This window comes from Equus quagga, chromosome 2, assembly GCF_021613505.1.
Source record: "Equus quagga isolate Etosha38 chromosome 2, UCLA_HA_Equagga_1.0, whole genome shotgun sequence".
Classification (NCBI taxonomy): Eukaryota; Metazoa; Chordata; class Mammalia; order Perissodactyla; family Equidae; genus Equus; species Equus quagga.
The window spans coordinates 26,859,923-26,883,623 of NC_060268.1; the positions used below are offsets into that span (position 1 = coordinate 26,859,923).

The following is a 23,701-nucleotide window of genomic DNA, read 5'->3' on the forward strand; positions in this document are numbered from 1 at the left end:
TGGCACTGAGCTAACACTTGTGCCCATCTTCCTCTACTTTATATCTGAGACACCTACCACAGCCTGGCTTGCCAAGCAGTGCCATGTCGCACCCGGGATCCGAACCGGCGAACCCCGGGCCGCCGAAGTGGAACGTGTGAACTTAACCACTGGGCCACCGGGCCGACCCAGTGACTTTTAATCCTTACAGTAAGCCTTTTATTTTACATCAGTCATGGTGGTTCTGCTTCTCTGATTGTACCCTAACTGACACAAAGTCTAAGAGGAAAGAACTAAAGAAATGATTTTCATGATGATTCCAGGTTTGTGATGTATACTTAAGTGAAACTGCCACTTTAAATTACTATACGGCAGGTGTTTTCTACTTAAAATCTGTACAGTCAGTTATAAGTCAAATATTTAAGACTGACAATGGATTAGAGGAACGTTACTCTGGACACCTGTTTCCAGGTGACATAGAAGGAGGTTTTACTTAGAATTAAATCATCTGATCCAGACCACAGATTAAGCACCCACAGCACTGCCATTTCTTGTCTGGGATCTGCAGGTGTGCATTTCAGCTCAGCCCTGCAGCAGGAGGGTCGGGCTCTCTCTTATTGAGCTCTGGGGTTTTTGTTCTGCTTTTACTATCACTTCAAACACTGTGTGTTCACAGAGAGCACAAAAATACTTTGCCGAATCTTCCAGCTGTAAGGTTGAAATGGTGAGGGTGATGAATTTAGTTGCTTTCTCTAAGTTTGTAGAATAGCGGCCATTCTTAGAATTCTGGTTAGAAGAATCCTGACGAATAAGGAAAACGATCTCTCCATTGGGAAGCTGCTTATACCAAAAAATAGAGTATGTGCTCCAACTGGTTTGATACCGACAGTCCAGGGTAACTGTTGCCCCCTCTTGCATGGATGTGGCTGTCTGGCCTTGAGTAACTCTCTGGGCCACACTGGATCCTGCAGGAAAAATCAGAAAACAGAGCTGAGGTAGTGAATAAACTATTGTAAGAATTAGACTAGTTTAGAACCCAAAGACAAACCAAATTGAAATCATAATATGCTTGCTTTCCTCCAATCCTCCTTTCCTTCTCAAGTCCGTGTAAAGTACCATATGCCTGTGTGCAACCCTTTCATCCTTAACATTCTTACCCATGTTGGGAACCATCCCTACCAGAGAAGACGAAGGCCATGAGTACTCCTAGCAGGCTGGAGAGCGGCATGTGGCATGTGGCATGTGTCCCCTGTGCAAATGTGTTTAGTTCAAGCTGAGAGGTCAGTCTCACTGAGTGCCTGGCAGCGCATATACATAGTTCCTGGGTTTTGATGCCCCTCCCCCAAACAGGAATAGGGTTTCTTAGGTTCACAGACCACATGGTCTATGCACAGATGAGAAAAACATCTGCCTCACCCCAAACCATTACTTTGTCTACTTGTCTTTTCCCTGGTAATTAAGTTAGGCAGTATCTGAAAAGGGGCACAGAAAAAGCAATTAATATGAGATTTGAGCTGAGGGGAACTGAAGATCGAACCAGATGACATAAATTAATGATTATTCAATAGAATAATTTTGGGGGTCCATTTAAAGTAGAATTTATTATAGACTAAGGACCTGCCTCATAATCTACTTACTGGTCATTCACTTAACCAATACTTAGTTTTTCCATCCAGAATCTAATGAATTAGTTTAAAAACTCACAGATCTTTGGCTTTCTTAGTGAAAGGCAATCTTATCCAATATTATTAAGGCATCTATTTCTTCTTTTTTACTGAGGTCTAAGCTCAACTTAAGTTTTACAATAAATAGAGTTTCTTCAACATCAAATGATAAAAAATCATCCTTCTGACTTTCAGAATCTATTAAATTGTTTATATTTTTATGAAATTATAACAAGAATAAAATATTGCTCTTTTGAAATCTGACATAGAGTTATATTTATTAAACCCTGGAGATCAGAATTTTCAGTCCTGTTGCCTCCGCAAGTAGAATTGTGCTTATTAGATCATGTGTCCAAGAATTGTCTTGATGTCATATTTTTTTATACCATTGGCCAAAGTGTTCCATCTCACTTGTTACACTTTGTAGCTGGGTATTTTTTTCTCTTTGTCAAATAAGTCAATATAAGGGTGACTGATCTCTCTGTGATACAGTGCTGTAATCCACTCCTACAGAATGTGATAGCTGTGGGCTGCAAACGCTCAGTATATGTCAACTCTGCAGAAGGTGACTGAAGTTTTGTACCCTGTTACACAATCACGTTGAATGCAGTTCTCAATCTTCCACTTGGTTTCATTGTTTTAATGGATGTATTAATATAAAAGGATCAAAAGTCAAATAGACAACTAGAAAAGAAAGTACAGACGGGGTCTCAAAGACAGTGATAGCTCTTTGATTCTAAAGTCAAAGTAACTTATCAATGGGTGATTCAGGTAAGAGAGTTCATGATTAGTTGAGACATCTGCTCCCTTGTTCCATTTCCCCTCTGAGTGCTGACAGGCAGCCAATGCCCCGTTTGCAATTGTTTGTAACTAAGCAGAGGAGACCATGCATGCCCACAGCAGCCTGGGGTGAAGAAAGATGGCAGGATTTCCCTCCTGTTGAAATGGCCCTGCTCTGTGTTCCTGACAGTAGGGGTGCAAGGCCCCTCAGCTGCATATAGTAGCTGCCTCTGAAATATGGTTTCTGGTTGAGTCAAGTTGGATGTGTTATGACACTCAGCTTGAAAGATTTGGCCTGTTCTAAACATTGTTTTGCCTTTTGCCTTTTCTTCTGATTTAATGATAAATGATTATATCCAGTAAAGGACAAGCCTAATGCTTAATATTAAAGGAAGCGTTGGAAGGAGATGTATTACTTAAAACTTCCAAGTTTGGTAAATTAATCTGTGCCGAAATCCGAGAGGCTTATCTGAGACAAATTAATTAAGAACATGGCATGATTGCAAGTATTCATTCATATTTTGATTGTTTTGTCTCTAACCTGGTTCTAAGGTGAAATATGCCAATGTTTGTCTTCCCTACAAGAGACAAACAAGGTGTTATCATCTCCCTTCCTTCGTATTTACCCACCAACCACAGCTACTGGTAACTTCACAACAGCAAACCGCACTCAAATGATAACAAAATAGACTTTAAAAGGTCTAGGAAGGAAGAATCCATAAGTCCTCAAAATTCAAATATTTGGCCATATTGTTGCCATGAGTGCATGTATATTGTTTGGTACAACTCTACAATTCTTGCTATAGTTATCATGAAGAAAAAACCTCTCCCAAAATGCAGTTTTATCAGGGAAAATGTTAAAAACTATAAACAGCATAATTTTTTTCCAAAATAAAAATATCTCCCTTTCTAGACCTTGGAGGATTCTTTTCCATTTTGTTCTGAAAATTCATCCAATGAAAGCATTGATGTCAAATTATCAAATTCCAAACATTTTATTTTGCTTGTCCGCCTCATAAAGAAACACAAATGAGAATAATTGAGTTATTCTATCGTAAATTGTCCTCAGGCTTTCCTTGGTTCCTTTATGGAAATCCCCAAACTCATACCATGTGGAGCCACAGAGTCACTGTTGAGGTTCCCAGATCTTCCTATTCTCCCTGCTCTTCCATCCTTGATAACGGCTGTCCTCTGACGCTGACCACACAATCCAACCTAAACATTACTTTATTTTAATCTTGTATATTTCAGTCCAATCAAATATACTCCAAACAGAGATGTGTATTATGCCAAATTTCTTATCCAACTTTTCAAACTACTAGAAAAAGAAACAAAACGAACTTCGAGAGAGAGAGGAGTTATATACTGACATCTTTTATATACATATATAATTTTTAAACTGTGGTCACCATGTTGTACATTACATCTTCAGGACTTATTTATCTTATAACTGGAAGTTTGTACCTTCTGACCACCTCTCATTTCAGCCCCCAACCCCATTTCTTGCCTCTGGCAAATACCAATATGTTCTGTGTATTTATGAGTTTGTTTCTTTTATTTTTAGATGTCATATGCAAGCGAGATCATGCAATACTTGTCTTTTTGTGTCTGACTTATTTCACTTATGATAACACTCTCAAGGTCCATCCATGTCATCGAAAATGGCAGGCATTCCTTCTTCCTTATGACTGAATAATATTCCATTGTGTATATGTACCTCATTTTCTCTATCCATTCATCTGTAGATGGACACTTAATTTGTTTCCACATCTTGGTTATTGTAAATAATGCTGTAACGTACACAGAATTGCAGATGCTGTTTCAAAATATCTTTTTATTTACCTATTGCCCATTTGTAAGTCTTTGGAAAAATGTGTATTCAGATCCCCCATTTTTTAATTGGATTTTGTTCTATTTAGTTCTTTATGTATTTTAGTTATTAATTTCTTATCAGATATGTGATTTGCAAATATTTTATCCCATTCCGTAGGTTGTCTTTTCATTTTGTTGATGGTTTGCTTTTTGCTACAGAAGCTTTTTAGTTTGATGTGTTTTTTTTTTCTTTTTTTTTGCTTCTATTGCCTTCACTTTTGGTGTCAAATCCAAAAAATCATTGCCAAGACTAATCTCAAGGAGCTTATTCTCTATGTTTTCTTCTTGAAGTTTTATGGTTTCAAGTCTTGCCTTCAAGTCTTTAATGCATTTTGAGTAAATGTGTGTATAATGTAAGATGAGGTCCAGTTTCATTCTTTTGCATGTGGCTGTCAGTTTTCCCAATAAAATTTATTGATGTGACTGTCCTTCCCTGTTGTATATACTTGGCTCCTTTGTGATAAATTAACTGATCATATATGTGCAGATTTACCTCTCGCCTCTCTATTCTGTTCCATCGGTCTATGCATTTGTTTTATGCCAATATCGTACTGTTTTTGATTAGTACAGCTTTGCAACATAGTTGGAAATCAGGATGTGTCATGCCTCCAGCTTTGTTCTTCTTTCTGAAGAGTTCTTTGTGTATTCAGGGTCTTCTGTAGTCTATACAAATTTTAAGAGTGTTTTTTCTATTTCTGTGAAGAAAGTCATTGGAATTTTGAGGGGGATTGCATTGAATCTGTAGATTGCTTTGGCTAGCGTGTACATTTAACAGTATCAATTCTTCCCATCCATGAGCACAGAAAGTCTTTCCATTTGTTTGTGTCTTCTTCCATTTCTTTCCTGAAGTTTTGTAGTTTTCAGTGTACAAGTCTTTCACTTCCTTGGTCAAATTTATTCTTAGGTATTTTATTCTTTTTGATGCAATTGTAAATGGGACTGTTTTCTCAATTTTTCTTTTTGATAGTTTGTTGTTAGTATATACAAACACAACTGATTTTTGTATATAGATTTTGTATCCTGTAACTTTACTGAATTCATTTATTGGTTCTAACATATACTGATATCTTGTGGGCATGTCTGTCATTGCTAACTCAATTGATATGATTTTTTTCCATGTTCTCTTTTTGTGTGTTGGAGACGTGTACATTGTGGACTTGGGGAGGAAGTTTCTGGCTTGTTTATTTCTGGTTGAACACCCTTTAATTCACAAGCAAATTTTAAGATTTTTCTGGTGAAATTTTTATTGGCATTTAAGTTACCTATTGGGAATACACCTGGCAAAATTGTAGGTAACAAGTGTTTCATTTTCCATTCTATGAACTGATTGAGCTAGTAAAAACTATGGTTTGTACTATACATTTAAAAATTTATTTATCTTTGTAATTTATTAAATAATTCTCACATGGAAAAGTGCAGAAAATTATCTATCAGACACCTTTGCACCCAGGCAATTAGAAGTTAATTTTGCTCTGCCTTCTACAGACCCTTTCTCTCTCTCTCACTCTAACATTACAGACAGAACTAAAAGAGTAAACCCTGTTCCTTCTTCTGTTCCTAAAGTAGTAGCCACTTTAAGTTTTATGTAAGTTCAAGGTAAGTGGACATTAGTTTACATTTCTCTAGGATAAGTACACAGGAGTGTGACTGCTGGGTTGTAAAGTAAGTGAATGTTTAACTTCCTGTGAAACTGCTGAACTGTTTTCCAGAGTGACTGCACCACTTACCCACCAGCAGCGTATGAATGATCCAGTTTCTCGCATCTCTGCCAGAACTTGGTGTTGTCAGGATTTTTTATTTTAACTACTCTGATAGATGTGGAGTGGTACCTCATTGTTGCTTTAATTTGCATTTCCCTAATGACTAATGATATTGAATATCTGTTCATATGCTTGTTTCTATGCTTATTTCACTAGCACATACCCTCTTTGGTGAAGTGTCTGAGTCTTTTGTCCATTTTTTAATTCGATTGTTTTCTTCTTGTTTAGTTAAAAGAGTTCTTTATATTCCAAATACCAGTCCTTTCATGGAAATGTATCTCGAAAATATTTCCTGCCAATCTGTGGTTTGTCTTTTTAATTCTCTTAACAGTGTCTTTCACAGAGAAAATGTTTTTAATTTTGATGAAATCTAAGTTATTTTTTTTTTGTGGGTTGTACTTTTGGTGTCATGTCAAAAATCTCTTTGCCTAACCCTAGGTCATGAACATTTTCTCTTATATTTTCTTCTAAAAGATTTATAGTTTTACATTTTACACTTGGATGTATGATCCATTTTGAGACTGTCCTCAAATTTTTGTAAAAGTTGCGAAATTTAGTTCAAGGTTCAATTATTCGCCTGTGAATATCCAATTGTCCCAACACATTTGTTGCTAAGACTATCTTTCTTTCATTGAATCGCCTTTGCATCCTTGCCAAAAAATCAGTTGTCCCTACTTGTGTGGGTCTGGTCTATACTATTACTCAGTGGCATAAAATTGTTAATGATATTCTTTTATTATCCTTTTAATGTTGTAGAATATGTAGTGTTGTTTCCTTTTTTATTGCTGATATTTATGATTTATGCTTTCTTTCTTTTTCCCTTGATAATTCTAGTTAGAATTATATCAATTTATTAATTGTATTAAGAAAATTAACTTTTCAATTTGTTGATTAATTCTATTGTTTGTTTTCTATTTCACCAATTTTACTTTTTTTATTATTGCCATCTTTTAGTTTGTGTTGAGTTTACTTTGTTCTTTTTCTAATTTCTTTTGTTGAAAGCCTACACCACTGTTGTTCAACCTTTCTTCTTTAGTAATATAGGTATTTAAAATGATAAATTTCCTTCTATCTACTTTTTCAGCTGCATCCCATACATGCCTATATGTATGTGTTTTCGTTATATTTTCTTTAAAAATACTTTGTAATAGCCATTTTAATTGCTTCTTTGACCTATGGTATATTTTAAAGTTTAGTGCTTAAATTCCAAATATTTGGGAGTTTTTATAGACATCTTTTTGCAATTGATTTTCTAAATCAATTCCATTTTGAATAGAGAATAAATTCTGTATAATTTCAGTTCTTTTAAGTGTAAGACCTTTTTGGCCAAACAGATTATGCATCTGTGAGTGTGAATATTGCATCTACATGGCAGGGTTTGGCTGGAGCCTCAGCTGCAGTTTTGGGTACGGGCTGCAGGTGCCTGCAGAGCACTGTGCACTTGCTGCACAGAAGTAGGTGGCGGAGTCTCCAGGCTGGGAAGCCGTGATCGTCAATGAGAACTGTTTGGTACTTTTATTGAAGAAAACTGTGAATCTTCCTTCCTCTGTACTCACAACTGAAGGTATGGCTATCAGGAACGCAGGCCCTTCACCGGGGTATTGCCGGTACCATGGGAAGTAATCAAATGTACTGTCCACATAAGTACAGTTCAGAACTGAAATCTCTCCTTCCTGGATGATCAAAGATTGAGGGCTCTGTTTCACCTGCTGCTGGTCACCTTTCTCCTTCTGTTGGCCACTCACCCCTGCTTAAAAAGATAACAAGAAGTCATTAGGCCCCCAAATTTATTATTTCTTCTTAAAGGTTCTACCTGCATGAGTTTGTCCATACACCAATTTTCTCATTCCCTCAAATTAGCAACATATCCTGGTGTTTCTCCTCCACAACTCACAGCCTAGTAGAAGCCACAGAATTAAACTTGATGCTCTCAGGATCTTGTCCATTCCTTCTGGCACCAAAGCTCAGTGACAACTCAGGTGTCTTTTGGTCCTCTCAGCACCTGGAACTCTGACTTTAAGTTTATATCTGCTTTAATTCTTTCCACAGGCCCCACCCTTTCACAAATCCTTTCACTTAAGGCTATTTCTCTCAAAGGAAGCACTTCCTCATTTTGCCCTGACTTAGAATTGCTGAAAATACTTTCATTGAGAATCAGAAATCCCCTCCTTACACATGGATAAGAAGCAGTTTAGAATTTCTCTTCCCCAATCCCCCTCTTCCTTTCCCTCATTCCTTGTAGAATGTTAAAAGTTATAGAGTAGTACAGATTCATATGTCAATAGAGATTGCATTATTTTACGATGGAGAAGACAGAGACTCCCATGAAGTGAGAAGATTAGCATGTATGGGACATTTATTTTTTATTACAAAAACTAATTAAAGTCTATTGAGGGCACACAAAAGGCAGAATATCAATGAGGATATATAAAACTTGAACAACACTATAAACCAGGTAGACCTAACAGACATCCACCCAACAACAGAATACACATTTTTCTCAAGCGTATAGGGAACATTCTCCAGAATAGATCATATCCTAGAACATAAAATAAGCCTCAAGAAAATGAATGGGACTTAGTTGAATGGAATTTACATTTTAAGGTTTTTTTTGGAGTATATGAACATTCATCAAAGTGTTTCTGTTTGCTTTGCTGCACTAGTAGGATGGGATGCAAGTGTTTATTGACAATTGCTTTGGGACACATTGTGGTGAAGCAGACTTGAGCATTCTTGAGAGACCCAACTAGGCTGGATCTTTATGTAATAACATCTTTACTGGAGTAATTTTTCTTTTCTTTTTATTCCTTTCACTTTTTACCCTTTTGGAGTCCAGCACACTGTGGCTTAAATGTTTATTTTAGTTCAGTCCTCTAATCAGCTACTCTGCTAGTTCCAAGTCAGAGGTTTAAAGTACAGAAAAAGGTGTAGGTTGAGAAGGGGAGATAACGACCAAATTCCAAAACCTGAAAGGCCAAAAAGTATCTGTGGTTAAAACCCTAGCAATGTGGGTTAAAATCTTAGGCAATAAAAATGCAAAAAATCAGAAAAATTTGATTTCTATACTTCAGAATTCTCCATTTTCCCTTTGCTTTATATGACTCTGATCCAGGAGTCTTTTCTGCTAAATAAAGATAAAGATAATGATCTAGATAAAGATAATGATAATGATGACAGTGTAACATAGATGTATGCATTACAGCCATAAGCTTGATCAGGGAATAAAGCAGAGGTGATAATTGAAAGGAATATTCAGCAAGAAACATGTTTCTTATGGGCTGACAATGGTTAGTTTTTCCTCACACACAGTTATTCTCCCCTCTTTGCTATTACCAGCACCTATTTGTGCACTTAAAGAACTTCTCAAATCTTTCAACAGCTATTCACCACTAGGTCCCTCAGGGTCGTCCTTAGGTTTAAGAAAGCCTGTAGTACCTCCTAAGGGGCTAAACCTTAAAAAAGGAACACGTCTCACTCAGCAGGTACACATAGCTCAGCCCAGCTGGCTTCTCTAGGGCTGTACCTGTGGACTGACTTGAAGACACAGAAGTCTCCACAAGGATGGAGTTTACCATGAAGAGGACCGAGAGTCCCCACAGTGCTTTCTTAAGAAAATAAATTCCTTCATATAATGTAAGTTTATGTAATTATATGAAAACAATCCATTTAATTCATACTTATGAACTTATAAAAATTGACCTCTTGAATGTGATCCAGTTTAGCCAATATATTTAAGAATATTCTAGACCTGAGACAATTCAAAACTGAATTAGACACTGTATCCTCCTTCGGAGAGTTTGTGATATAATGGGGGAGACAAACATCTCTGTCAATGTAAGAGAGGCTTAAAGGACATCGTAATAGCAGCCTGCCATAAATACTACATGAACACCAAGACAGGAACAAGTACTTCAAGCCTGTATAACAGGAGACAACTCAATGGAAGGTGATACTGTATGCCTTCTACAGAGGTGACAAGGGAAGATAGTAATGAAAGCAAAGATGAGTGATCTTTGAAAGGTGACCCTTTATTTTAAATACAAAGAACAGAGAAGATGAGCAAGTATGTGGACGGGGACACAGACCACAAACAGACACACACAAACACACGTATTAAAGAACACTTGGTGTATATGTCACAGAGTATGAAACTTCTACATCATATTGATCTCTTACCTGTATTTACTAATTGTGTAAAAAAAGATTTATTTGAATGAGATATACACTGTAGCAGAACAGAATATTTTGTGGTCTCTAGTCTCAATGAGCAGACCCATTTGTTATATCAAATATTTTTGTTTGTATTTGCAAACTATGGCCCCCATTTCCATAACAAATACCTGTATGTCTTCTGATAGCAGCCACTGAGGCTCAGCTATAGCTCCTAGAAAAGCCAGGCTAAACCATCAGAGACCATCTTAGCGACTTTATGTTTTAAGACCACAAAAGATTGTGAGTTTTTTGGCTCCAATATGCATGTATATATAGACTCCTGTGATTGCAACTGAATAAACCACAGCTGCTAATATCGCAGTAGATTCTCCTTCACCAAATGGAAATATCAACAATTATGAAGTCTAAGAATACAGTTGTATTCTGGATAAAAAGAAGACAGACTTCTAGATGGTTCTATTAACTAGTTGTTAAGAATATTGGTTGTGCATAAGACAGATTTAGGTCCTAGCCCAAGCGTTACTCCTAACTGGTTATATAACTTTTATCAAGTTACATAACATCTCTAAACCTTAATTTCGTCATTTGTAAACTGAGAATTTGGTAGTATCTACCTAAAGAGGTGGGGAGAAATTTAAAGCACTTAGCCCAGTGCCCATAAAACAGTAAGTGCAACAAATATTTTGGAACAAATGGAGTTTGGTGAGTGAATAAAATGATTTGTGAAAGAAGCATTATTTTAAAACTTGTATGATATTTTAATGCACTGTGTTCCAAAATATTAAAGCAGGAAACGCTGTCATGTAAACTACATTCCCAACACCTATTAAAATGATAGGCAAATCTGAGAACGCGCTGACAAGGTTTTGTTTAATGGATGTAGGTATAGCTTGGAATAATATCTCACTTTGATATAAATCATTATTTTAAGGGATATTTTGGTATGTATTAACTCATTGCATATCCACAAAGAAATGTTGGTACCAAATAAAGCAAAACAAAAGAAACAGAAACCTCTAACTCAAAATACATTAGAGTTTAAAATAACAGATCCCCTGTTATTTTAGAATTACAGAATAATGCTCATAGCAGCATTATTCATAATAGCTCAAAGGTGGAAACAACCAAAATGCTCATCAACTGATGAATGGATAAAGAATATATGGGGTTTTCATCCAATGGACTATTACATGGCCATGAAAAGTAATGAAGTACTGACACATGGATGTACCCTGAAAAGATTATGCTATGTGAAATAAACCAGACACAAAAGGGCATATACGGTATGATTCTATTTACATGAAATATTCAGAATAGTGAAGTCCGTAGAGACGGGAAGTAGATTAGTGTTTGCCAGTGGCTGGGGAAAAAGCAGAATGGAACTAACTCTAATAGGTACAGGGTTTTTCTGGGTGGCGTTCTGGAACTAGATAGTAGTGATGATTGCACAACTCTGTGCATATACTAAAAGCCACTGAATTGTACACTTAAAAAAGTGAAGTTTCTGATATGTGAATTACCTAAATAAAGCTGTTATTAAAACATGATGGAGCTCAAAATACTCAATAGTAGTTCAAGTGCTGGAGTAGAAAGGAGGACTGTGGGTTAGAGAGCCTGCCAAAGTCAGGACAAGCTAACCATTCTAATATTTCAGTCTTAAAGAGGAAGATGGTCTCTATGGTATCTCAAGAGACATGCTTACCATGAAGCAAATTAGGCTTGTATTTCAGGACCCCTCATCATCCTGGGCCCCAGAAACTTGTATTTGTTATTTTATTTCTTTTTATTAAAGAGAGTCTAAAGAATCAAAGAAGCCTCAGGCCCTGCAAAACCCACATTTGTACCTGTCGATCCCACAGCATCATGAAAGATGGATAAAGGACAAACAGGGATCATAAAATTCCAGAATATTCGTAAATTTTCTCTTGGTGAGTGACATCTCCTGAGGGTTTCAATGAGAGGTGCAAATTTCTTTGTTTGGTGCTTCTTTGGTGTGGAGAAAGTTGGGATTATTTTAGCCACTTAGGGTCCTAGTGAACAAGAGTCCATGTGTATCCTTCTCTCTTTATAAACAGACACCTGAGTGTTTCCTTGACTGCTGAATTTGACACACTTCAGAAGGATCATAGGCATAAATGCAATGATGGAATAATATATTAAGTTACGTAGTCATGGTCATGTCCAGAATCCAGAATTCCTCATAGCACAGATCCTCAAGTCCAGAACCCAGTTCGTTATTTTCTGTCACAATAAAGAGCTGCTGCGATGACAGGAAGAAGTGTGGAGGTGTGTCAGCAATGTGCAAGCACGATACACCACGGATGCAGCTGTTATTGACTGGGATGTTCTGAAACCAGTGCCCTTGACATAAGGAAAATGTAGTCAGGAAGTTCTCCTCATAAAACTTAGACAACAGCATTTCTACACAAACCACTAGGGAAGGAAATTCAAGGGAACAGAGACTAAAAGTCCTGGTCCCTGGAGATCGGTTTTCTGCAGGTGAAACTCAGCAAGATGTACAATCCTGGCCTGAATTGTAAAAACAAGGGACGAGCTTCAAGGTCACACATTAGTCCATGAACTGTTTGCCTGAGAATTTTCATTAATGGATTGTGAAATATTTTAGCATATACCAACTGAACTGTCATGGAGCAGAGTTAACGTCACTTCCCAGGAACTGTACACCATCTTGGGGAAAGAGGCTGGGCTGAAAACAGAGGCGTTTCTGGAGAACAGAGTTTAGGTTCCTCTTTACACTGTCCCTCCCCTAATTCCTCTCTGCAGACTCATCCAAGAATTCCAAGGCTCCTTGGCTCTGAGGCATCAGAGCTGGAAGTACTGTGAGGAAGCCTCCAGCGCAGAACACTGGAGAGAAGGGAACACCCCTCCCAGGGCTGCCACAGCCAGGCCCACCTGCACCCTCTGGGTTTGTGCTCAGCTCCCCCTGAATCCCCCTCACTGTGTCTCTCAGAGCGCAGTAGTACACAGCGGAGTCTGACACTCGCACTGAGGCTTTCTGCAGGTGGAAGGAGCTGTCACTCTTAACATGATTGGCTTGAAAGCCTCTGCTGTTCACATCCTGGTTTTCTGATGAGCTTTTCAGGGGGAGCTCAAGCTCTTTGTTTTGATACTGGACATACCAGAGAAGGAAAACTGAATAGCTGCTCTGGTAGGTGCAGTTCAGGGTCAGAGGTGCCCTGTCGGGGAGAGTAACAGGGCCTTCTGTCTGGGTCACCGAGTCTCCATTGGTCCCTCCTATGAAAAAGTAAAAGCTCTGTTACATTGGCAATTTAAGAGGGTAGTCTCCAGTTTGTTAGAGATTAAAAGTCATCCTAAAACCAAGGAATAGAACATCTTAGAAATTCTGAATCAACGTTACTTACTCAGCATCAACAAGATCACAAGTCCTGAGCAGGAAGCAGACAGCATGGCTGGGGGAGAAGCAGCAGCAGATTTGTTTGGGAATACACGAAAACTGAGAGGGTTATTCCTCTATTTTCTTGATCCTTTGGTGGGATCTTCTAGAAAACCTTGGCTCCTGTGTGATGCAAGAGAAACTATCCTGCAACTTCATTCCACAGATTGTAAAAATTGAGATGTAGTCAGAAAGGGAAGATGACTTTGTGTCAAACTACCACCCAATGGGAGCAGCGCCCTCTTGTGGTTCCCCCTCTGTCCCTGCAGCCAGCTTTACATCTGAATTTGATACTTACCCTGGGATGAAGCTTAAGTTGTAGACAGAAGGGAAATAGATGTCTGGGGTGAAGTGTAGGACTCCAGGAAGGGAGCACCAAACACTTCCTGCATACTTCACAGTGATGCCTGAGGCTGAGACAGTGGGTAATTCCTCTGTCAATCTCTTTAAGACACAGGGCAATGTGACTTCCTTAAATCTCCATAGTCCCAGCATCAAATGTCTGTTCACACTGAGTATTAAGCTGGCTTTAGCCATCTTAGGATATACTGAGAGTGTAAGAAAAGCACAATTTGAGTTTTCTTCTTGACATATTCCCCCGTTGGTGCCCTGGAACCAGGGGATGAGCCCCTCTGCTTTGAGTGTTCTCCCTTCTCTCCCCTACCTTTGCCCAGGTAACTTTTAGTCATTCTTTAAGAACCAATTTACGTGCCACCCTCTTATGAAAACACTCACCCACCTCTTCAGGCTAAGTGTGCCCATCTCTTTTCCCACCATTCCTTGTACACACTTCTATCACTGTCATTACTGCATCATATTAGAATCATCTGTGTCCTGTTTTCCAAACTAGACTTTGTGCTCCTGAGATCAGGCACTTAATATTATTAGTTTCAGTAACCAATTTCTCAGAATATACAGGCCCTTGTTTTATAGTAGATGCTCAAAAAATATCTGAAGAGTGAGTAAATAAATGAATGAGTAGACATGTCTGGTGGGTACAATTATCTTTCTATGAAGTGTAGTCACTATGAGAGCATAGTCTAGACCCCTGGTATGATGAGCTTCTTCCAGAGTCAGAACCAGGGCCTGCATAATAGGCACATTCAGTGTTTCTCAAAACTGAGTAAGGTTCAGATCTTCATATAAGGGATCGCTCTCATACTGACTATTTAAAAAATGTTATGATGCCTTAATATACACAAAAATGAACTTCAGTATAAACTTTTTACCCTCATAGATCTTACATATTTACCTAATCGAACAAAAAATAAAATCAATAAAATTCAAATTCAAATATGAATGTGAGGGATGATCTTTTGCTGAAACTAAAGAGTTGGCATAGGCATATTGGAAAAAGCTATACATGTGTGTAGTTCAATAACTCACTTGATTGAAATGATTTGGAGCTTTATGTCCTATTGTCTGAATTATTGTTTGCTAACTTCTACTTTTTTCTTTTCAAAAATGCCTATTTAAGTCACCATTACATAGTTGTCTTATTTAATGAAATACTCAAAAATCACTACTGAAAAAGCATATATTGTGCTTTCCCTGCTGCCCCTGCGTCTACTGAACTGCATGTTGATACTGCCAAACAATGAGTGTGAGCAATACATCTTCTTTTGATGGAAACATGGAGGTAACTGTGGTAACTTCGGCTCTTTGGGGTTTGGCCTGTCTGTAGTACCATGTGCTGTATCATAACCAAAATTTTCTGAACACTTTTCTCCATTTAAACAACTGTGATACCTTTATTTGCAGCATACCATTATTCCATTTGTCTTTAATTTGGTAAAAATGACATAAAGAGCACAAAAGCATGAAGATCAAGGGGAGTATTTTGTAGTAAGTTGGTCAAACAGATGATTAAAAACATGCCTTTATTATTTTATTTTGTTGGCATCAAACAGAAAACTCCAAATCTAAAAATTCTCATGTAATTCCTATACGCCGGGAGTTGGCAAACTTTTCCTCTAAAGGGCCAAGTTGGGAATGCTTTACGCTTCGAAGTCATTTGGTCTCTGTTGTAACTACTCAACTCTGCTGTTATAGCACAAAGCAGCACAGTCCATGCATAAATAAATGAGCATGGCTGTTTTACAATACAATTGTATTTACAAAAACCAGTGGTAGGCAGCTTTGACCTGTGGGCTGTAGTTTTCTGAGCCCTCTACTCGACTCCAAGAATTTGCCCATAAACCTCCTAAGATCCATGGACGGCAGTCTGAGAAATTCAGCCACACTTTCTTGTTTGTTTTCTCACTGCAGTATTATCATAGCTCTTTGAGAAGGCTTAAAATAAAGGAAGCATATTACGCAAGTTAATAGATGGAAAGGAGGAAGAAGGAGACTTGGCGATTTTAATGCCTAAGATACTTTGGTGCTGAGGATTCAAGAATGGTCCCTGTCATTAAGGAGCTACAGAGTAGTAGTGGAAATAGCTTTGAATCAAACAATCGAAGGAATAAAGGAAAAGCTGCAAGTTTGGAAAGGCAGAGGTCTATGATTCTGAGTGCACACTGAGCTTCCTTTAGATGCTGACTGTTGGACAAACAGACAACAGTGAACAGGCATTTACTAGGTTCTATTCTTTTGAAGGGAGGAAAAAGAATTTTAGGAAAAGGAAAAAGAAGAAAATCACCTAAAATGTCTATGAAGGGGTCACATAGAAGGAAAAACGTGCTTTTAATAAACTTAAATAATACCAGTGTTACTGAAGACAGACACAGAGAGATACAGAGATTAGAAGCATATTACGGAATGAGCCTGGAGACGTAGCAAGGTCTTAAATTATGCAAAGTTTTGTAGGTCATATTAAGAAGTTTATCCTTAAGAGCAAATGGGGATTCAGGTGATTGACATGGTCAAATTTTCGCTCTGACAAGATCACTCTCACTACATTGAGGAGTGATGGGATGTGTCCAATGTGCTGGGGGCAGGGCAAGGGTTGAAGGCAGATTTTTGATTATAATTATGGAGGTGAATTGCACTGTGGGAGTTGTGATGTCTTGTGGAACACTTTTAGGAGGCAAATACAACAGGAATGGGAGACAGGTTGGACATGGAATTTCAAAAATGAACAACTGTGAATCCAGAAAACTGCACAAAACATAAAGCCTAATACACCCTAAACTAAAGGTGTGGCAGAAACTGCTAGTTGCCTACACAATGTTCATTCTCTCCTACTTCTTACTAGTGGAACCATAATTTTGATGTGGGTGGCAACATATTGAGATAAAAAAATAATAATAATCCTGATATCCCAGTCTCCTGTGCAGATGGGAGAGGAGTGGGGACATCAAATGACACTCTAGTAAATGAAATGTAAGGAGAAGCTGTCAGGTGGAGTATCTGAAAATGATTGGCTCAGCCAGCATAGACCTATTTGCCTTTTGACTTTCTCTTTCTTTCTGCCTGGAAGGTGTGTAAAGTGGATGGATCTCTAACAGTTTCTTGAAAGTATGAAAAGAAAAGTGGCACCCTAAGGCTGAGAAGCAGTGAGTTAGAAATACCCTTCACAACACGATGAAGCTAGCATACTAGCCCTGCGTCTGATAGAGCTTCTTTATGTAAGAGAAATAAACTCCATCTTGTTAAAAACACTGTTAACGAAGTTTTCTGTAACATGAAGCTGAGTCAATCTCCAACTAATACAGATGATGTTCAGTAAAAACACAAATTCATCATTTCATCAGAAACTGAATAAGCTGGAACACAGCCTGATAATCGGATCTTCAAAGGTGGTCAAGGTGATTCTGATACAGGTGATGTTGCTGGTTGAAGGTCTGACATTTGGGAACCATGGCCCTATACAACCTTTCTCCTGCTCCAACCCTCTAACATTTTCATCAAAACATACACATAAATACAAATGTCTTCATTTCATCCATAAATACATTTTCAGTAGTAGCAAAACTGTATTAAGAAAACCATATTCAGTGTTTATCTTACTAGGAGCAAGAATAAATGAAAATTTGGTATGTTTTTGATAATAGAAGTATTCACTCTCACAAAACAAGATCTCAGGACCTGGTAGTGGAGAACATACATCTCTCAATGGAATGGAGAATAATTATGAATTTCCTATAAATTCCCATTTTACTAATGGAGAAATTGAGACTTGGAAATCGCACAACTAGTAAATGGCAGAGTCAGATTTGTCTCTATCACTCCAAAGATTCAGATCCTTCTCTATCATTACACAATGTTTCCAGTCCTCAGCTTTAAAATCAAGAGCTCGGTTGAAAGAGTCCTAACATCTTTCCAATTCTAATGCCAGATGAATCTGCTGTTTCCTATACAGAAATTAGAGAAATGTAAAAATTTCATGCATCTCAAAGACACACTCAAGTCTTTTTTTTTTTTAAGATTTTATTTCTCCTTTTCCTCCCAAAGCCCCCCAGTACACAGTTGCATATTTTTAGTTTTGGGTCCTTCTAGTTGTGGCATGTGGGACGCTGCCTCAGCATGGCTTAACGAGTGGTACCGTGCTCGCGCCCAGGATTCGAACCAGCAGGGTTCCACCAAACCAGAGCGTGCGAACTTAACCACTCCGCCATGGGACCGGCTCCTGCACTGCAGTCTTGAGAGGGATACACATCCTCTAACCCTAAGATCTCCTTCCTCATCCTGCTCAAATGTCCAGAGCCTACTTTTTTCCTAATAAAATTAGAGCTTCAAGGGTCTTTTGGGCTTATGAGTCCAAATCCTTCCTTTCAAGTAAGGAAGTCAAAGGCAGCTATGCTGATGATCTTCCTGAGGCCACATAGCCAGGATTGGCAGAAGTGAACCTGGCATTTCAGTTTCCCATTCTGAATCTCATGCCCTTTGCCCTAGTCCAAGGTGCTCCCAAAGAAACACAAATTTGAGAGTGCCTTCCTTTCATGTTTCCAGCTATTTGTAGACTCTCTTTCATGGGAAGACATAACCCAAGTATACCCACTGTTGGGGCTCCTAAGAGGTGGCTCCTCAGAGTTCTTGTAGGGGCTGCAGGTGCCTGGTGAACACTGTGCCTCCACAGCACAGAAGTAAGCAGCAGAGTCTGCAGCCCGGGAAGCCGTGATGGACAGGGAGCTGCTTTTGCTGGAGGTGTCAAGCGTGACTTGTAGTCTTCCACCAGGTTTCTCTCTTTCATTTGAACGTATTAAAATCAGTTGTGCAAGGCCTCTACCTGCATCTTGTCTATACCACCGTAAGTTGGTTATAGTAGTTTTATAACTGCAGTTCATGGTGACATTTTCACCCTCCTGGATACTCAGGGTCTGAAGATTCTGTTCTCCTTGTTGGCTGTTCACCCCTAGGCAGAAACATAAGGACACAGATGAGGAGTCAGTCACTGTATTTTCACCCTGTATTGTTTACTTTTCCTTCCATAATGTTCTGGTACATTTCCAACTTAACAAGGAGAGTTTGCTCCTCAGTGTTGTGGGCTCTGAACGTCGGTTTCCCTGTTCCCATCACCAAGAGCCTCAACTCACTGGCCAGTTGAAGCCATAGAATCACCAAAGACACTTCCAGGAGTTTCTCCATTCTTCTTCCTTATTGGGATCACAGAAGACTCAGCTCTGTGGTCTGAAATGGAGCCAGGTTCCTCAGTCTAAAGAGTTAGCTCTCCTTACAGGGTCTATTTTTCTAGTCCCTCTGGATCCCAGAGAGTCTCAGGTTTCTTACCTAACCAATCAGAGGCAAGCTCAATCCTTTGCTTTCAATGCACACATGTTGATTTCAAACCCAGTGAGTCTGAGGAGAGAGAGGCACTGCCATCTTGTGGTGGCATCATCCCGCTGATAGAATGTACTCTGAAAGGTGAAGTGTGTACAGAGCGGATTCAGAGGTTACAAAGCTCTTCTCTTCTCTGCCTTCATTGAACTCTGTTCCAGCCTAGAGTAAGAACAGATGCAGTTTCATTCAGGTAAGGGCTCAATTAAGAAAGAATGCTGTGCCCAGTATTTCTGGAATACCTCTGAGAAACACTGTTAGGTTTCTTACAATCACCTCTGATAATGAAGCTATGAGATTCCCTTTTTTTTTCCCTAATCTGCCCAATGCTGGAATTAGATTGTTTATAAGTTAGGATTCTTATTGGTGACCAACTGATACTGACCTGGCTGAATTAAGTACAAAAGGAAGAAGTTAATTAATACTAAGTTTGCCTCAGAATCTTCAGTAGGGTCAGAGAACTGGACTCAAAAGCTGTTAAGTCAGGAACGATACGGGAAATCACTCTGAAGAACTCCTCGGAGTGTCCCACGGGCTCCTCTTCTGAGTTCCAGCCTCTGCAGGTTGTGCCTTCAAGGCTGCTAGTGCAGGGCACTGTGTACAGCTGCAAACCCACTGCAGCAATTTCCCTGGAACTGTAATTTTCATTTTGTTGCAACTACCACCAATCTTTCCTTTTCTGCATAAGTAACCCCTCTGTCAAAGTTTGGGAAATACCATGTGCCCACAATTATCTGCACAGAGGGGGGATATATGAGTGTATTAATTTGCTGGGGCTGCCATAACAAATGCCACAGACTGAGCGGCTTAAACAACAGAAATGTATTTTGTCACAATTCTGAAGGCTAGAGGTCCGAGATCAAGGTGTTGGCAGGTTTGGTTTCTTCTGAGGCCTCTTTCTGTGGCTCACAGATGACTGCCTTCTGGCTGTGTCCTCAAGTGATCATTCTTCTGTGTGTATTATAGCCCCTCTAAAGGACAACGATGAAGGAAAATCACCCCCAAACATTGGATCATTCGTTTTGGTTGTCCATTTTATCTAGAGTGAGAGACAGCCAGAAATACTGATCTATATTCATTCATGGGCAGTTGCTAATTGTTTTGCTGGATGGTTAAGAGGATCCTTTTCCTTCCAAGGAACAGGACTGGAAGACTACTGACAAGGAAATCTAGGGGAAGAGGTATCTGGATGGAAGTCTAAGAATGGGCACAGACTCTCAAGATAGTTATGCTCCATGTGAATACTGACCAAGGGAAAACCCCTGCAGTGGAAGCTCTTAATAATGAACAAAATGATACACTCTACGGAACTGCCAACATCTTTCTCTAGCCACCCCAATGCTTGCTCAATGATCCCGTAAACCAAGTGGCCTTGTTAGCACAAATAGAAGTTATGCATGAGCTCAAAAGAATTGATTTCCCCTTATCAAGTTTGACCTAGCTACTGCTACTGCTGAGTGCCTAATCTGTCACCACAGAGACTAATGCTGAGCCGCTAATGTGGTGTCACTCCCCGGAGGGACTATCCAAATGCATGGTGACAGGTTGATTGCAATAGACATATTCCATGATGGAGATGGCTGAAATTTGTCCTTACTGGAATTGACACCTATAGTTATTTCTATATTTGTCTTCCTTGCTTATGATGCTTCCGCCAGCATCATCTTCATGAGCTCACAGAATGCCTAATCTCATCAAAATATTCCCCTTAGCATTTCTTCAGATAAAGGAACTACTTTTATAGCAAAGAATTACAGCAGTGGGCACAAGCCCAGGGAATTATCTAGTCTTACCACTTATCCCATCACCCAAAAGTGGCTGGTCTGTTGAAATGTAGAATGGCTTATTGATTCAGTTATAGCACTAATGGGAAACAACTCCCTGAAAAGGTGGGGTTCTGATTTACAAGATTCAGTATATGCTTTATATGAGAGACCATTATGTGGTGCTGTCTTGCTCATAGCCAGAACGCATGGGTCCAGGCAACAAAGAAGTCACCTTGGGAGTGAATCTTCTCACTATTATTATCAATAACTCACTAGTAGTATGTTTGCATCCGGTCATTGAAACTTTGAGCTGTGTTGGTTTGGAGGTCTGATTCTCTAAAGGGAGAAATGCTCCCACCAAAGCACACAACCATAGTTCCATTGAATCAGAAGATGAGACTGCCATGTGGCCATTTTTGGCTACATATGTCACTGAACCAATGAATAGATAAAGAGGTTACTCTACTGACTGGAGTGATTGATACCAATCATCAAGGAGGAATTGGGCTGCTGCCACGTAACAGATTATAAAGAGGGCTGTATTTGGAATCCAGGGGGGGTTTCTAGGGGAACCTTTTGGTGCTTTCATGTCTCAAAGTAAAGGTTAATGGAAAATTACAGAACAAATAAAAAGGCAAGATCATGAGTACTCACTCAGACCCTTTGAGGATGAAGATTTGGGTCACTCCACAAGGTAAATAATCCAATCCACTGAATTTACAGCTGATGGCGGGGGAAATATAAAACGTGTAATACAAGAAAGAAACTATGTCAATTGCAGCCTCATGACCAAATCTGGCATCAAGGGGTGTAGTAGCTTTCTACATTCTCTTTTTGCTCTTTATGTGTGTGTGTTCCTTTGTATAAGTTGCCATTTTCTTCTTCTCTCTCACCATAATTATTTTACATACAAATTGTTGGAGAGTCCCTTTAAAATTTAATCTGTATATAACAACATAAACAGTGGAACTTCTTTTGAATTTTAAAAGCGATTAATATAGCCAGAAATCCATAGTGACAGTTGGGGCTATAATATTGTTAGGAGTCTCCTCATTTTAGGGAAAGAATGATAACTTCACTTATTCAAAGGACAGTTTTAGCTTGTTAGATGGAAAAAGAGTCATTTTATTGTTGTTTGGAAGTTCAAATGTGTGTGAAGGGGTGCATATGAAAGACCAATAACCAGAAGGATGGGAGATGCCACTTATCAGTTTATTGCCTTCCAACTTCAGATCTCCCCTTCGTTGCCCTATTTGTGATTCTGGACCTGGACTTTGAAAACATTTCTCCCGTGTCACCTTGGCATGATATTAAGCTTTGTCAGGAGAGGGAATTGGGAGGACACTGAAGAGGAAGAGGCTTCTCTTCCTGGTTCTGGCATGTTTCCCTCTCTTCTTCTTCCTGCAGTGCTTGGCCAGCCTGTGGGACACCAGTGACACTCACCTCCAACAAAGTTCATTGACAGCCCCACAGGTGGTTTCTTGGCAAGCTTCACAAGCACCCCAAGCAAGTACAGCAGCACTCCTTTGCTAGCTTCCTGTAAATTTTGTTGGAACTCTGGTGGGTGTTTTCTTGCCTGGCAGTCTTTTTCTCTGGCACCTCAGAAAACATCTCCACCATCCAGCAGGCTACAGCCACACACTGCCCAATGAGGTCTGAATCAGAGACTCAGCAGGAGAATCTCTGCTGCTGGAGAAGGGGGTACATATTTTAATGTGTTACTTACTTTGGAACTCTGCCCTAGTCCTAGAGATAAGGGCTTCTCTCTGCATCTGCTATTCCTATGTTCTTTAGAGTTCTTTTTACTTGTTACTAATTAATTCTCTCTTATTGGTTAATAATTCTTTACATTAAACTTTCCTTGTTCAAATTGCTGGGGTTTTTTTCTCCTGATTAGACCCTGATTGAGTTAGTAGGAGTCAACGAAGTGCATGAGAGGAAAGGCATTAGATGCAGAACGATCAGCAATCATATGTCATGAAACGGTACAGTACTTTTAAGGAACTGTGCTTGAATATATGGTAGTGGACACATGTGGGGTGAATGAGGTGGCAGAAGAGTTGGAGAGGTGGGACCATACCACTTCCACCTGGAGAGTCCCAAGTTCTTTTCTGGGCCAAGAATAATTTTTTTTTTATGCTGTGCGATGCAGTTTTTATTTCAAAAATATTTTTTCCAGGTACTAATAGGCAGAATAAATACACTTACTATCTTTTTTTTTTTTTTGAGGAAGATTAGCCCTGAGCTAACATCTGCTGCCAATCTTAATCTTTTTTTTGCTGAGGAAGACTGGCCCTGAGCTAACATCCATGCCCATCTTCCTCTACTTTATATATGGGACACCTACCACAACATGCCAAGCCTGGACGCCTGCCAAGCAGGGCCATGTCCGTACTCAATCCGAACTGGCGAACACTGGGCCACCGAAGCAGAAGGTGTGAACTTAACCACTGCACCACCGGCCGGCCCCTACACTTACTATTTTTAAAACCAATTAGGCAGAGTAAGTAATGAGAAATTTCTTGGACAAATTTTTGAGGTTAATCTATACCTAACTGACATCTGATGATATTG

The 23,701-nt window shown here is 39.2% G+C and overlaps 1 pseudogene and 3 gene segments (V, D, J or C); all 4 read right to left on the reverse strand.

Moving 5' to 3' along the window:
• Window positions 1-561: 561 nt before the first annotated feature.
• LOC124235033 (T cell receptor delta variable 1-like) lies at window positions 562-1,207 on the reverse strand. The segment is given in 2 exon segments: window positions 562-944; window positions 1,159-1,207. Coding segments are annotated over 2 exon segments (432 nt in total).
• A 6,212-nt stretch (window positions 1,208-7,419) lies between these two features.
• On the reverse strand, window positions 7,420-8,001 carry LOC124236355 (T cell receptor alpha variable 23/delta variable 6-like). The segment is given in 2 exon segments: window positions 7,420-7,805; window positions 7,953-8,001. Coding segments are annotated over 2 exon segments (435 nt in total).
• A 5,013-nt stretch (window positions 8,002-13,014) lies between these two features.
• Window positions 13,015-13,657, reverse strand: LOC124235035 (T cell receptor alpha variable 18-like; annotated as a pseudogene).
• Window positions 13,658-18,475: 4,818 nt separating this feature from the next.
• LOC124235036 (T cell receptor alpha variable 17-like) lies at window positions 18,476-19,180 on the reverse strand. The segment is given in 2 exon segments: window positions 18,476-18,939; window positions 19,121-19,180. Coding segments are annotated over 2 exon segments (516 nt in total).
• Between the last annotated feature and the right edge of the window lie 4,521 nt (window positions 19,181-23,701).